Below are 13,691 nucleotides of genomic sequence, written 5' to 3'. Positions count from 1 at the left end.
CAACTTACTAGTATTATTGCTATAAATTACAGAAAAACAACCTCCAAACTTGTGGCTGGTTGTACTAAGCAACAATGAGAAGTACACAAAGAGTGTAGTGAGCTGACTACATTTGATTTAAAGATGGAGAGCAGCCACAGAAGAAATGAAATATTAAGTTTGCATTGCCTCGAACACCATTCAGAGCCCTCTGGATGGCCATAGGGAAACTCATTCAATGTTATCATACTGAAGGGTGGATGAAACTTTCTATTTCCTAAAAGGCAAGTACAAGGTACTATCTTACTGACAGGATCTTGTTGAAAGAAAACAAACACGTGTTCATATGTAAATGAATCAGGAGTTACAATATTTCTAATGATCACAGAATTTGTAGGCTTCACATCATTCACTGGTTCAGCATCACAAAACCAGCAATGAACCGGCAGTTTCTGGGCTATTGGCAATACTCTTTAAAATAAGCACTATATATTGTGACCATAAAGTCTTATTTCTGTTTGCTTTAGGAAACTCTGATTTCACAATGGGCTCTATCAGTGCAGCAAATGCAGAATTTTGTTTTGATGTATTCAAAGAGGTGAAATTTCACCAACCCAACGACAACATCTTTTATTGCCCCCTGAGCATGATTGCAGCCTTGGCCATGGTCTATCTGGGAGCAAGAAATAACACTGAGTATCAGATGGAGAAGGTAAGTTACATAAATGGGTACAAACTCTCTTTGATCCCATTCAAAGAGGCAGCAGATTATCCATTAATACCTTCCAAACCTGCCTAGCAAAAAATTTTCTGCTTTCTAAATTCTGGAGCTACTTTTCGCTTCTTGCATTTCCCCATGAAAGGCAAGAACAACCTTTGGTTTTCATTAAGAAAGAGCAGTTTTGTAGGATGGTTAAGGCAGGTCTTTTGCTTCAGCTTATATTATGTCAGAGAACTAATTCCTTCCAGGTGGAAAGGACAACATGACACATACAAAAGATGAAACATTAGGAAAACAAGAGTCATAGTTATAAACACAATGCTGTAAGGCTATAGCTGATTTATGGACAATGCCATTAATTGGAAAAGAAGGGATCTAAGCTGAAAGATCACAATCACAAATTTTCAGTGTGATGCATGGTTTAAAGCTCAGATGAAATTTCTCAGTTCATCCATGTGCCAATCAGACTTGGTTAGTGAAAACCTACTTAGCACAAATATCAGTGACTGTCACTGGACTTTGCATACCTAATTTCTACTTTCAATTGCAGGTTCTTCACTTTGACAAAATTGCAGGACTTGGAAGCATCCAGACCAAGGTGCAGAAATCTAAGGTACATTGATTTCTCTTTCACATCCTTTTCCTGCGAATAGACTGTTCTAATTGTGGTTTTAGTAGTTCCAACACTTTGCCAAACCTTAGCTAACTATCTTAATTTAAGAGATGTAATTAAAAAAAACCAAAAAACTACAACAAACCACCAAAGCCCAAAGAACCACAGCAACAAAACAACTGCCAAGCAAACAACCACCAACAAAAACAAACAAAAAAAACCCCAAAACACCACCAGAAAAAGAAGACAGGCTGCACATATTGCAAGTGACAGGACAGGATAGGGTGCTTTGGGCACCAGGATACACTTTGGTGTAAATGCACTCCACACCTGCAAGTGCTGCTGGAGTACAGCCCTTGAAAGGGTCTCAGTACCTGAAGCCAGGGTACAGTAGGCAGACTTGCAGCTGAGATTCCAAAGTGGGACAGCAGAAAAGAGCCCAGAATCCCCAAAGCATGGAAAGTAACCACACTCTTACAGAGCTACAGGGACTTTTCCAGCCTCCAATTCCCACTGCTACCCCAAGAGAACCATGAGGGGTCCCAGTACCTTGATACCACCTGTATGCTTTTGTCCATGTTAATCTGCTGCCTCTGTAAAGATAACTAAAGCCATGGAATCTGGTGTGTCCTCATTCACTTGGGATCCAAAACACAAGGTTGGGCTTAAAAAAAGATGAAACTTTTTTTTTTTTTACAAAGGTAGTATCTAAACCTAGGGCATTTAGGGACTCAGTAAGCATTTAGAAAGCAGCTGTTCAACACAATGATTCTCAAAAAATAAAGTCCCACCGACTGTTTATAATTGTGCACTTTTCTTACATGCTTTTAGCCTGTGTCACCATTCTTAGAACTTGAGACAGGTGATCTATTTCTTCGCTGTATTACAAAACACTTCCTGGCTCCCTTGCCATCTAGCTCTCTTCTTCCATCTTCAGCTTCTGCAAAAAAATGCCACGAAAATGCAAGGAGTGCCTGGGATTTAGAGGCTTGTACCTATGAAAAGTTGCCAATTTCAATAATTAACCTCTGGCATGAGTGGCATCATAGGCTGTGAATAAATTATACCTCATCAGCTGCTCATACTGAACATCCCTCCCATGGAACTCTTAGACTCCATTACATGTTCATTTGCAAATGTTCAAACACTGTGTGTTTTCCCACGTTATTTGTACCTTATAAATAACCCTCTTTCTCATAAAATAACCTAACAGCTGTACTTTTCTGTCTTCTTATCAACAACTCAGTGTGGCAAGTCTGTGAATATCCACCTACTGTTTAAAGAAATTCTCTCTGATATCACTGCACCAGAAGCCAATTATTCACTGCACATTGCCAGCAGACTCTATGCTGAAAAGACAAGTCAGATCCTACCGGTAAGTGATCTCTTGCTAAACCTGGTAACATTCTCTAATCTGGGAGGACTGGCCAGAGTGGGTGACCAGTTAATCCAATAGTCCCTACTGGTCTGGATTCACATGGCTTTTCCCTTTGCCATGGGCCTGGCAACAGTCTAAATAGAAAGCAATCTGAGGCAAAAATATGGCCCTATTAAAAAAATGAATGGAGTAATAAACAAAATGATTAGTAATGTAACTCCTCACTCCCCACTTGCTCCCCCAAAGCATTTCATTTTAACTGGTTGTCAGAGTTTTTTTCAGAAAATAATTTGACTTTGGCATATTTCTTCACTTGAAAACTAACCTCAAAACCAAATTTTGAAAGGGTCAAAATCTTTCTTTCATATTTTCAAAGTAAAAGATACAAATAGTCTAAATCAAAGGAACTTCTTATCTTTAAAAATAAGGAAAAATGCTTTGAAAAAAGGAAGTGGACTTAAAGATGACAAAACAGTCTAAAATTAACCTAAAAACAGGGGGTTTGGATCAGGCTTTCTTCCACAAATTCTTAAACATTTTTAATATATGCTCTTAACTGGTAATGTAGTAAAGATGTCAGATCTGAAATTGTCATGAAACAAAACTATAAAAACAAAACTATAAAAATCTTATTAGCCATATTTTATTTCACTTCCATATTGTTTTTAAAAAATTATTAGTTCACTGGCTACAATTAATTGGTGTCTTTACAGATCTACTTAAAATGTGTGAAGAAGCTGTACAGATCTGGTCTAGAAATGGTCAACTTCAAAACAGCATCAAATCAAGCCAGACAGCGCATTAATTCCTGGGTGAAAAATCAGACAAATGGTAAGTCAGACAAGACTATGAAATATACTTCTCTCTGACAACTGTATTTTAGCAATTTCTGAAAGGACTAAACATGAGAAATTTCCTCTTCCTGTCCCCATTAGTGGATATTTTCTGTGGAAATATCCGACTCTATTGCACCTGTGTGGCAGGGACAGAGTGTTTTAAACACATCTGGCAAAGGCAGAGGTGCCATGATATGCACACTTAATATGCACATTTTATATGCACTCTTTTTGTATCTGGAGAGATTAACTCATGCAAGGTTACTCCCAGCTTCTCTAGAATATTGGCATATTTTTATAAAGATGTGCTGGATAAGTAAGAAGTGGCCTCCCAGCGGAGAAAGTAGTGCGCACTAAACTGATGGTGGGAAATCAATGATTCAGAAGCTTGTGTCCATTTATTGTGTTGAGGTGGGAGGAAAAACCTAAAGTGAATTGTGAGAAACAAACATATTGAGAAAATCTGTGTTGGTTCTTCCATCTCCCTTTCCTTCTTTTCTATATAAGTATTTATTTTTGGCAAGCTCTGGTTAGAAATGTTCCTGGCAATTGGTAACACTCTTGAACTTACCTGTCTTCTTGCAGAAATGTCTGGCCACAATAATACATTCAGTGTATTATTAAATCATCGTCATGATCCTTAATTCAATGTGCAGACTTTTGGAGAATGAAAAGTCAAGTGAAGGAGCAGTATGTTGATTGGCTTCTAAAATGCAAGACTACTGCTATGAAACTTACCACCTGTGCCCTACATTTTTCTTAAAGGACAGATCCAGGATTTCCTTGAACCAAGCTCTGTTAATCCTCAGACTGCGCTGGTCCTTGTGAATGCCATTTACTTCAAAGGGATATGGAAGACCCCGTTTAAAGAAGAAGACACTCAGGAAGTGCCCTTCAATGTGACTGAGGTAGAGGGCACAGATACAGTTTCTGGCCTGATGTGTATTTGTTGTATTTACAGTTCTGTTACCTTTGGCTGGGTGATTTACCTGGGTGCCTCACTGTCACATTTATGACAGCTGTGTCTGACAGAGCAAACCAGCAGATGAGACAAAAATGGAGACACAGTTCCTCTCCAAAGGCAGCATGATTGAAGATTGAGTCCTGTCCCTTCAAAGGCCTTGTACATTTGCCTGACCAAAGAAAAAGATTGCTCCCACATCGCATCATCTCACATTTTTGTTTTTGCAGCAAGAGAGCAGACCCGTGCAAATGATGTGTCAGAACAGCACCTTCAGAGTGGCAAGAGTGGCTGAAGACAAAATTAAGGTCCTGGAGCTTCCGTACGCCAGTGGAGAGCTGAGCCTGTTGGTGCTGCTGCCTGATGACATCTCTGGCCTGGCACAGGTACAGCCCTGGCAGGGCAAGCAGAAGAGTTATGACTTCAGTGGGGCTTGGCTGCTGTCAGAGCTTTTGCTGCCCATTGACGTTGCAGCTGCCCACCCCACGGCTGTGCAGGGCAGGCAGGGGAGCACAAAATCTGCCCAGATGCTCAGGCAGAGCCTCTTAGGAGAATCCTGAGCTCAGTTTTACAGAATGAAGGTAAAGCAGTGTAGTGCTGCTGCAGCCCTGCAGAAGAGGATGTATATATAGGCAGTGTTATAAAATTAACCATCTGTACTCAAGAAAGGAGAAAAATCATTGCAGTCTAAAATATATGAACAATTACTCATATTTCAGTAATATTTTTAAATTATAAAATAGACTTAGTACAGATGTAGAAGAGTTTGCATTTGTTAGGTGTTACCAACTGTAGGTAAATTTTCATGGTCTTGTTTTTGCAATATTTCACAAGCTGACTAATTTGCTAGGCTGTGAAACTGTTGGGTTGTGCCTCATGAGACACAAGATTACTTGGACAAAAGGGGATGTGTTTAGTTGATAAAAATCTGAATAAAAGGAAAGTGACACAGGCAGTACTAGAGAGGCAATTAATAAAATACCAGAAGGATGCCATTAGGATGAGCTTCAGGAACCATTCTGTTTGGGGTTTTACTTTTATGATAGCCAAGACAGAAATGAATGGTAGGAAGAAGTTGGATTTGCATTCCACGTGTTTCATTCCCTGCCTCTCTTTGCAGCTTGAGAACAAAATCAGCTTTGAAAAACTTGCTGAGTGGACCAGTTCCAGAGTGATGGAAAAGAAGAGAGTAAAAGTGTACCTCCCACGCATGAAGATTGGAGAGAAATATAACCTCACATCTGTCCTGACATCCTTGGGTATGACTGAGGTGTTCAGCCCCTCGGCCAACCTCTCTGGCATCTCTTCAGCAGAGAGCCTGAGGGTATCTGAGGCCATGCATGAGGCATACATGGAAGTCACTGAAGAGGGCACTGAGGAAGCTGGCTCAGCAGATGACACAGAAGACATCCAACATTCCTCTGAGTTTGAAGAGTTCAGGGCTGACCACCCATTTCTTTTCTTGATCAAACACAATCCAAGCAACCTGATCCTCTTCTTTGGTAGATATTGTTCTCCCTAAGGAGAAAAAGGGCTGGAAATAATGCTTGCTTACCCCTAAGAAACAAACTCCCTTTAGTATTGTAGCATAATCTCATCTCTTCAATATTTTCTGTGAGTGGAAAGGCTACTCTAAGTCATGCCCTTTCCTGAAGCTTCCATAGCCAAGACATACGTGCAGGTGAGGAAACAGCAGCAAGTGTGTTTGCTCCTTTCCCTTCTCAGACTGGTTTCAGTGTGGATTGAGCCAAGCAAAGAGTAAGCCCTCAGAGAATAGAGGCCCTCACAGGCCAGGAAGGGGTCAAATGATTTTCACTTGAAGGAGTTGCAGACAGGGCTACAAGTCTTTGGTATTCCATTACGTGGAAAGACATGGGCTGTACTCATCCCATTCCCTGGTTCTATCCTGCTAATGAACCCATGCAGTTCCCGAAACACTGGCTTTGAAATCCCCAGTCTGGAGAAGATGCTTGTGGACAAGATTCGCTATGCAGGGTATTAATTGGTGCCTATGTAATTTTTTTTTTCACTTATCTGTTGGGAAATGGTGCACATATGACCAGAGCTGTCCTCTCACCATGAGTACCTCATGTAATACTGAATTTCTTCCAGAGGCTTTCCAAAGTCATGTAGAGTTTCCCTTCCACTTCAGAATGTTCAAGGAGATCTAACTTTGTCTAGGTGCAAACATCTACAACATTTAGGTGACATCTACTCTATGTCTTGTCACAGAGTACAGCTTCAAAGCCTGAAACATGGGTATCTGGATGATCCAGGACTCAGCTGCCAAACAAAAGTTATCTGAATTCTTGTTTAAAACATTGGAAGTCACTTCAAATTTCAGAACATTTTGATTTTTGTGAAAAATCATGAAAGTGATGCTAAAAAATCTGATTTCTCCATGGGAGTTTTGTGAAAAAACACAGTTTTTAAAATAATTCTTATCTCTGTTTATCTTGCTTTACAAGTAAATTTCAATTTGTTCCTGAAAAGCTCTCAGTTGTTCAAAACTGAAGAGCATTATTATTCCATGAATGTAGCTGGGCTTCTTTATTCCTATGATAGTTCAAGACTAAATCTCTTGTTTTCAAGAAATATATCAGAATTTTAATTTTCTCTGTCTTTTTTTTTCTGATGTGTCCAGTAGCATCTCCAAGTATGATTCCATTGGCACAATATTATGACTGTTTTCATTCTAATAATATATTGCTGATTTTGATGCACATAATTGATTTTTTTTCTTTCTTAACACAATAAAAGAAGGTCACAAATCCTGGTAATGAAATTGTGAATTTTCTTAATTTTCTGGGTGACTAACCCTTAAAATATTATTACATTGGTAACTGTTGTGAGCAAAATGGGATTTAGTACAAAATCCTCCAGTTTTTAGAATGAATGAAGTATGTAGATATGAAGTTTCCTACCCATTTATGAAATAAATGAGTGCACACATCTATAATTTGATTCCTCACTGTAATACTGATTACCAAGAAATAGCCAAGTGAAATATTAACTTGTTCTTATGTATTCTTTGATTCAAATCCAAATGGATATTAAAGATGCACTATTAGTTGGATAAATATTTCAAGGAAAAATTGTTCCAGCAACTCTGCCATTTGAGATGATGAAATCATCCAAAAAATCATATAACTCAAAGGGCATAAGAGAGAATAAGTAGATGGACAGCACTTAGGCAAAGCATTTCCCCACTGAGAGTTTTGAGAGGAGGTATTCTGTCGTTAATATCAGCTATTCCAATAATAAGGGACATATAGACTGGGCAATAAGTTGTTGGAGAGAAGCCCCATGCAAAGGCACCTGTGGGATCCTGGTCGATGGGATCCCTGGGGGTCCTGGTCAGTGGCAAGTTGAACATGAGCCAGCAGTGCCCTGGCAGCCAGGAGGGCCAACCCTGTCCTGGGGGGCACCAGGCACAGCATGGCCAGCTGGGCAAGGGTAGGGATTGTCCCACTCTGGTCTGAGCTGAGGCAGCCTCACCTCCAGTTCTGGGGGCAGTTTTGGGAGCCACAATATAAAAAAGACAATAAACTGTTGAGGGGCATCCAAAGGAGGGCCATGAGGATGGTAAAAGGCCTTGAGGGGAAGCATTAGAAGGAGCAGCTGAGAACTTGGTTTATTCAGCCTGGAGAAGAAGAAATTGAGGGAGAGACCTCATTGCAATCTGCAGCTTCCTCAGGTGGGGAAGAAGAGGACCAGGAACTCATCTCCTCTCTGTAACTCATGTAACCCTCTGTAACTTTCTGTGACTCGTAACAGGCCCTGAGGGAATATCAGGAATCTGTGTCAGGGTAGGCTTAGGTTAGATGCTAGGAAAAGACTTTTCACCCAGAGGGTGTTTGGGTGCTGGAACAGGCTCCCCAGGGAAGCAGTCATAGCACCAGCCTGATAAAATTCAAGAAGTGATTTTGGGTACATGCTGTGATTCCTGGGGCTGTCATATGCAGGGCCAGAAGCTGGACTTCATGATCCTGATGGGTCCCTTCCAACTCAGGACATTCTGTGATTCTATTTCCACATTAAGATACAGTGTGGCATGATAAAAGCATATTTGTAGAGGAAAGAAGGTGGTGCTACCTGTCTGACATCCATGTTATTTGAATATCATCAGGATGTTTGTGATACAGACTCAGGTTTTTTCAGTGGTAAAGACAGCTATTTCACCAAGTACATTTTAATTATTTTTCTTTAGAAATCAAAGCAGTGGTCTTAACTGTCGAGATGCAAAATTTCAACATCTCAAGGCTTGCCATAAGCAGTTTAATCACTATCTGCATCTCTTGTAGCCAGAAGCACTTGATCCAGTCTGTTAAATTTAAAAGCCTGTACACTTAAACAATAAGAAGACTTCAAAAGGGTTACATTTGAAAACTTTCCTTCCTGTGATGATTAAACTGGAAAGTGCTTAAAGTACAAAGATACGCCTCAGTGACCAGTGTTGTTTCCTGAACAGCAGTAATGGTCAAAGTGAAGGCATGGGAGAAAAGCAAAGGGGACATGAGACTCAGAGGCAAGTACAAATCTTCTCCTTTCCAAAAAGAAAAGACAGGAGGCAGTAAAAAGTGCAAATTCAGAAATACTGTACTAAAGCTGTAGCTTGCTTTAATACTTGCTTTTAACAATATTAAAATGCTCCAAAAGTTTTTCATGAAAAAAGGCAAAAATAAATAAACCTTGAAAATGTCCTTCTTATAACTGGCATTTTTGTCACAGCCTTCTAAATGGGTTTTCTGCAGAACTGAGACCCTTCTTCTCTTATAGACTGCTGTGCAGTACCAGAAATAAAGCTTAGCAGGTAACAAGACAAAATCTGAAATCTTCTGCATCTAGTAGTACAAATTGCACGCCTTCAGAAAGCACGAAGAGACATCCAAGGGTCTGCCACTATGAGGCAACATTTCTCTCTGTACAGCATGGAAATAATACTTGTTTATGAAGCATGCCATATACTCCCATTCCAAGTGCCTCATCCACACTGCTGTACTTTTTTGCACATTAATGTGCAATAACCCTGCTCTCTCCATCTCCCTTGAGATCTTCCTCTAGATATAGTATGGAAGCTGAGAGCAGCTGAGACTGGAAGTGACCTCTGCTGATTTTTTATTCCAAGCTCCTCCTTTCAATCAGGGTCAGCTACAGCAGGTTACTTGGGATCATGTCCTTATGGATTTTGAATATTTCCAAGGATAGAGACTCCACAGCCTCTTTGTGCAACCTGGATTTACCTCCCTATCTAAAAGAAATTGTATTTTCTTATGTAATGAGAAATGTATGTTTCATAGGTATTTCTTATGTAATATAAATGTAATTTCTGCTATTTCAGGTTGTGTCCCTTCTCTCTTGCTGGTTCACAGGAGAAAGTCTAGCTGCATCTTCTTTTTACCCTCCCATCAAGAAGATTATGTGCATGGATAAGATCCCCCTGCACTTTCTCCTCTCCAGGGTAACAAGTCCCATGTCTCCAAGCCTCTCCTCTCATGACAGACACTTTAAGCACTTAAACATCTTCTCTGGTCCTGCTCCCCAGGACATCCCCATCTCTTTTGGAAAGGAAAGCCCAGAGCCAGACAGAGCATTCCATCTGTGGTCCCACCAGTGCTGAGTAGAGGGGCAGGAAAGCCTCCCTTTACCTGCTGGCAGTGCCTTTTTAAGACATCCCCTTGTGCTATTGAATTTACTTGCCACAAGGACACATTGCTGACTCACAGTCAGCTCAGTGTCTGCCAGACCTCCCAATTCTTTTTTTGCAAAGCCAACATGATGGCATGGACCTCTGTGTGATGACATTTCTCCTTTTCTGCAGTCTTTTCCTGCAGGAGGCATGTCAGGAATATTGCCAAGAATCTCAGTAGGCTGCTATTCAGAGGAGAGGAAGGCTTTGTGGAAGGATATCTGTGTTGAAACAAACCAAGAGATTAGTTTATCCTATTTTGTGCAAAAGAAAAATGCTATTTTTCCTGGGGGTATGTGCTGAGATAAAGGACATGCTGGGCAGACTGTGAGTGATGGGAAATAAAGTAGCAGGCATGATGATACGGGCAGTGTTAGCCGCAGGTTGCCACAAACAGGCTTCTCTGTGGGGAGGGATGCTGGTAACTAAGCTCCCACATGGCACAGCCAATGCCAAATGTCGTGCCAATGCCAGCTGCCATCTTTCCTGCCCTGTGTGTAAGGCCCTCATTGCCCTGCTGCCTCCTTAGGAGCCAGTGAGTAAGGCCATACCCAGAGTCACTCTGGCTGCTGACTGATTCCATGGACTTGAGGGATGAATAAGGGACTTCACATGTGCTGTGGTGACTGATGAAGGGACAGCTGTGTGTGCTGGTCCAGAACCTGTAGAGCTGCAGACCCTGGATGTTGTGTGCAGTGCTAAGCAGATGCAGTAAGGGTGAGAGACTTGTGACCAAATCCATCACAGGATCCTTCTGAAGATGCCTTCACTGGAGAAATTTGCTCTGCCAACACTGAGGTATGCATAGGCCTGTCGCAGCCTGTGGGTGACCAAGGCAGCACTGCAAGCAAAGGTGCCCAACACTTCAGGATGGCACAGGGCTGCCAATGAAAGATACCAGGTGGGCCAAGAGCTCCTGTCCTGAAGGAGTTTGACCAGACACCTAAAGCTTCTTCAGACTGGGGGAAGAACACGGTCCTACAGGACAACTAAGAGAGAAACCATCATTAATTAGCTACAGCACCAAGGTCTGCAGTAACACCTCTCTGAACAATCACTGGCACTCACTCTGAGCAAGACAAACACGAAACAATCAAAATGCTCCTTCCCACTGACAAAAGAACAGTAGCACAGATGCGAACTAAATCTTGAGCGCTGCGTGGGATGTTGTGATTGGATGAGAGGCTTTGGTCTGTGAGCTGACCTGGACTTCATATCCTTTTGTGAAGGTCCAAATGTCCAAGAGTCTGTTAGTTTAGGAACAAGCACCACAATGAAATGCCTGGCAGAGGAAAGGGCAACTGAGCTTTAGCTGACCTCCTTCTTGGGACAAGCATTATCAAACAAGGATGTGTGGATAAACACATCCTTTTGTGTTTGTGCTGCATTACACAGCTGTGCTGGACAGGGCAATGCATTATCTTCCCTCTGAGGAAGCGTTTCAACTGCAGGAAGGTTTGCTTAACCTCACTGGACTCCACGACAGATCTAAAATTGCCCAGTTCACTAGGCACTACCTCTCATATTCTTACAATTCTGTGCTGATAGCTGATCATAATCAAGATTTTTACTTGTGGAATGATTTAGTTGCCTCTGCAATTTGCTTTACATTAATCATTCATTTGACCAGTATAAAATAGAAATGCTAACAAAACCAGTAACCTGGGTTGTGCATTAGCACACACTTAAGCAGTGGACTGCCCCTGCTCTACTGTAAACAAAAAAATTTCTTTCATTAGTGAATATATTCAACTCAGAAATATTTTGCTAACAACATTAGTGCTGTGAGTTGGCTGTTACAAAACACCTGTACCAAGTCATGAGACATCTTTGTAGCTACCAAGTTACAGGCTGTCTATGATGATACAAATATGATTCAGGTAGATGGTCACAAGGGCCACGGTGGCTCACATACAGTGAGTTGAAGCACACCACTAGACAGTTTGATTGTCAAGGAAAAAGACTCAAGGAATATTCAAATGTTAGAAGTGACAGGGACAAACATACTGGCTAGTCCTCTGCCTTCTGTCAAATATATTGCAAAGGACCATGGCCACAAGTGTTGAAGGCAGTTTGAAAAGAAAGAAGGCAGTCTCAAGATGGAAAAGCAGAAGAAGGAGCAACAGCTGCAGGAACAGATTACAGTCTATGGAGCACTCCCAGCTGTGTAGTTAAAGGTTCACCCTACACAGGCACATGCATCCATTTGACCTGTTGTCCTCCCACAAGGTGGGACCCTTTTCAGCTAAATGGGACTCACAACAGTGGTGACCAGTTTACACACTGCTCCTGTGAGAGAATATCCCATTCTCTTTGCAGTAGATCTGCAGTGATGAGCCACCCAAGGGGGTCAAGGCCTAAAGATCTTTCCTCCAAAGCCCTGTTCCTGCATAACAAGGGTTGTGATAGATTGGCCTGGACCACACACTGTACCATGTAAAGTGCCAGTGTGATGTAAATGAACCAGTCCAGACAAAGCTCTTCATGGCTCCAATTGCACGGGCACCTTCAGCTGAATGGGATTATGAAGAACTGTACTAGAGAGAAAGGTAGGGATGATCCAGAGGCTTTCCTCTTGCACAGACAACAAAAAGGGTTAAAAAGTCCACCTCTACTCTCCTGAGGCATAATTTGTTCTAGACAATTTCAGAGCCATTTTGTGTATTGACTTTGGATTTCTGTTTTAAAATTATGTAGCATTTAAGAGGTCAAAGCAGTTTCTTTTATTGTCTGTCCATTCTTTTATTTCAAAGGAATTATGCAACTGGTTTCTGCTGGCTATTGTATATTATGACTGTCTTGCAGACCATGAATGTTTCTTCAGCTGGTTTGTTCAGCTGATGTGCCATGAAGTTGCTTGTGGAAGAATGTAAGAATGGTCTTGTAAGAATGGTCTCTGTATGTAAAAAAGGCACATTTTGAACCTAGCATCTGGTGCTGTGACCTGTGGAAAAGAACAGCACACCTTAAACTACCCTTCAAAATTATAGCAGCGACTTCAAATCCTTTTCTGGTAGCATCTGACTAGGATCTAAATATCCTGCTGCCTGAATTAAAAAGTTACAGAAATCTTGCCTTTCTTATTTTCTCAACTTCTCTTTCCCCAACACATTTTTTATTAATTCTGTAGTTCTTCCCTTTATAGATGTGCTGAAATTAATTTATATTCCCAAAATAGTCTCACTGAGGGTTTTGTGCCACTGATCTGCTGCCGAGATTGTGACTGTGTCTGAGCTCCTTGAACTAGATTGCTCTGGAATGAAATACTGTCCTCTGTGAAACACTATGTCTGTGGTCTTTTACAATGCAGCAAGGGACACCAGACAAATACATATAACATCTTGCAGAAAAATGTACTTTAATTTTATTAAATTTGGTAATAAGCATTGAAAGGAAATGCTCTTTCTTACGTTCCTCAGCGGCAAATTTTCTCCATTCTTTAGGAAGAGCTATGGATTCTGGTGGGAAGGAAGACTAGTGATACTGGTAGTCCAGCCAACAATGGGAGAAAAGT

General features: G+C 41.2%; 1 protein-coding gene across 1 annotated transcript; it reads left to right on the top strand.

The window, feature by feature from the left end:
• Positions 1–514: 514 nt before the first annotated feature.
• Positions 515–6,010, top strand: LOC128798821 (ovalbumin-related protein X-like). The gene is made up of 7 exons (XM_053962722.1): positions 515–691; positions 1,251–1,313; positions 2,560–2,688; positions 3,405–3,522; positions 4,293–4,435; positions 4,719–4,874; positions 5,609–6,010. Exons 1-7 carry the CDS (start codon positions 524–526, stop codon positions 6,008–6,010), a joined length of 1,179 nt encoding a protein of 392 aa, XP_053818697.1. The 5' UTR covers positions 515–523.
• The last annotated feature ends 7,681 nt before the right edge of the window (positions 6,011–13,691 follow it).

The sequence above is a fragment of the Vidua chalybeata genome, chromosome 1 (assembly GCF_026979565.1).
Source record: "Vidua chalybeata isolate OUT-0048 chromosome 1, bVidCha1 merged haplotype, whole genome shotgun sequence".
NCBI lineage: Eukaryota > Metazoa > Chordata > Aves > Passeriformes > Viduidae > Vidua > Vidua chalybeata.
The sequence above is the reverse complement of the archived record's forward strand: the minus strand, read 5'-3'. Positions and strand labels throughout refer to the sequence as shown.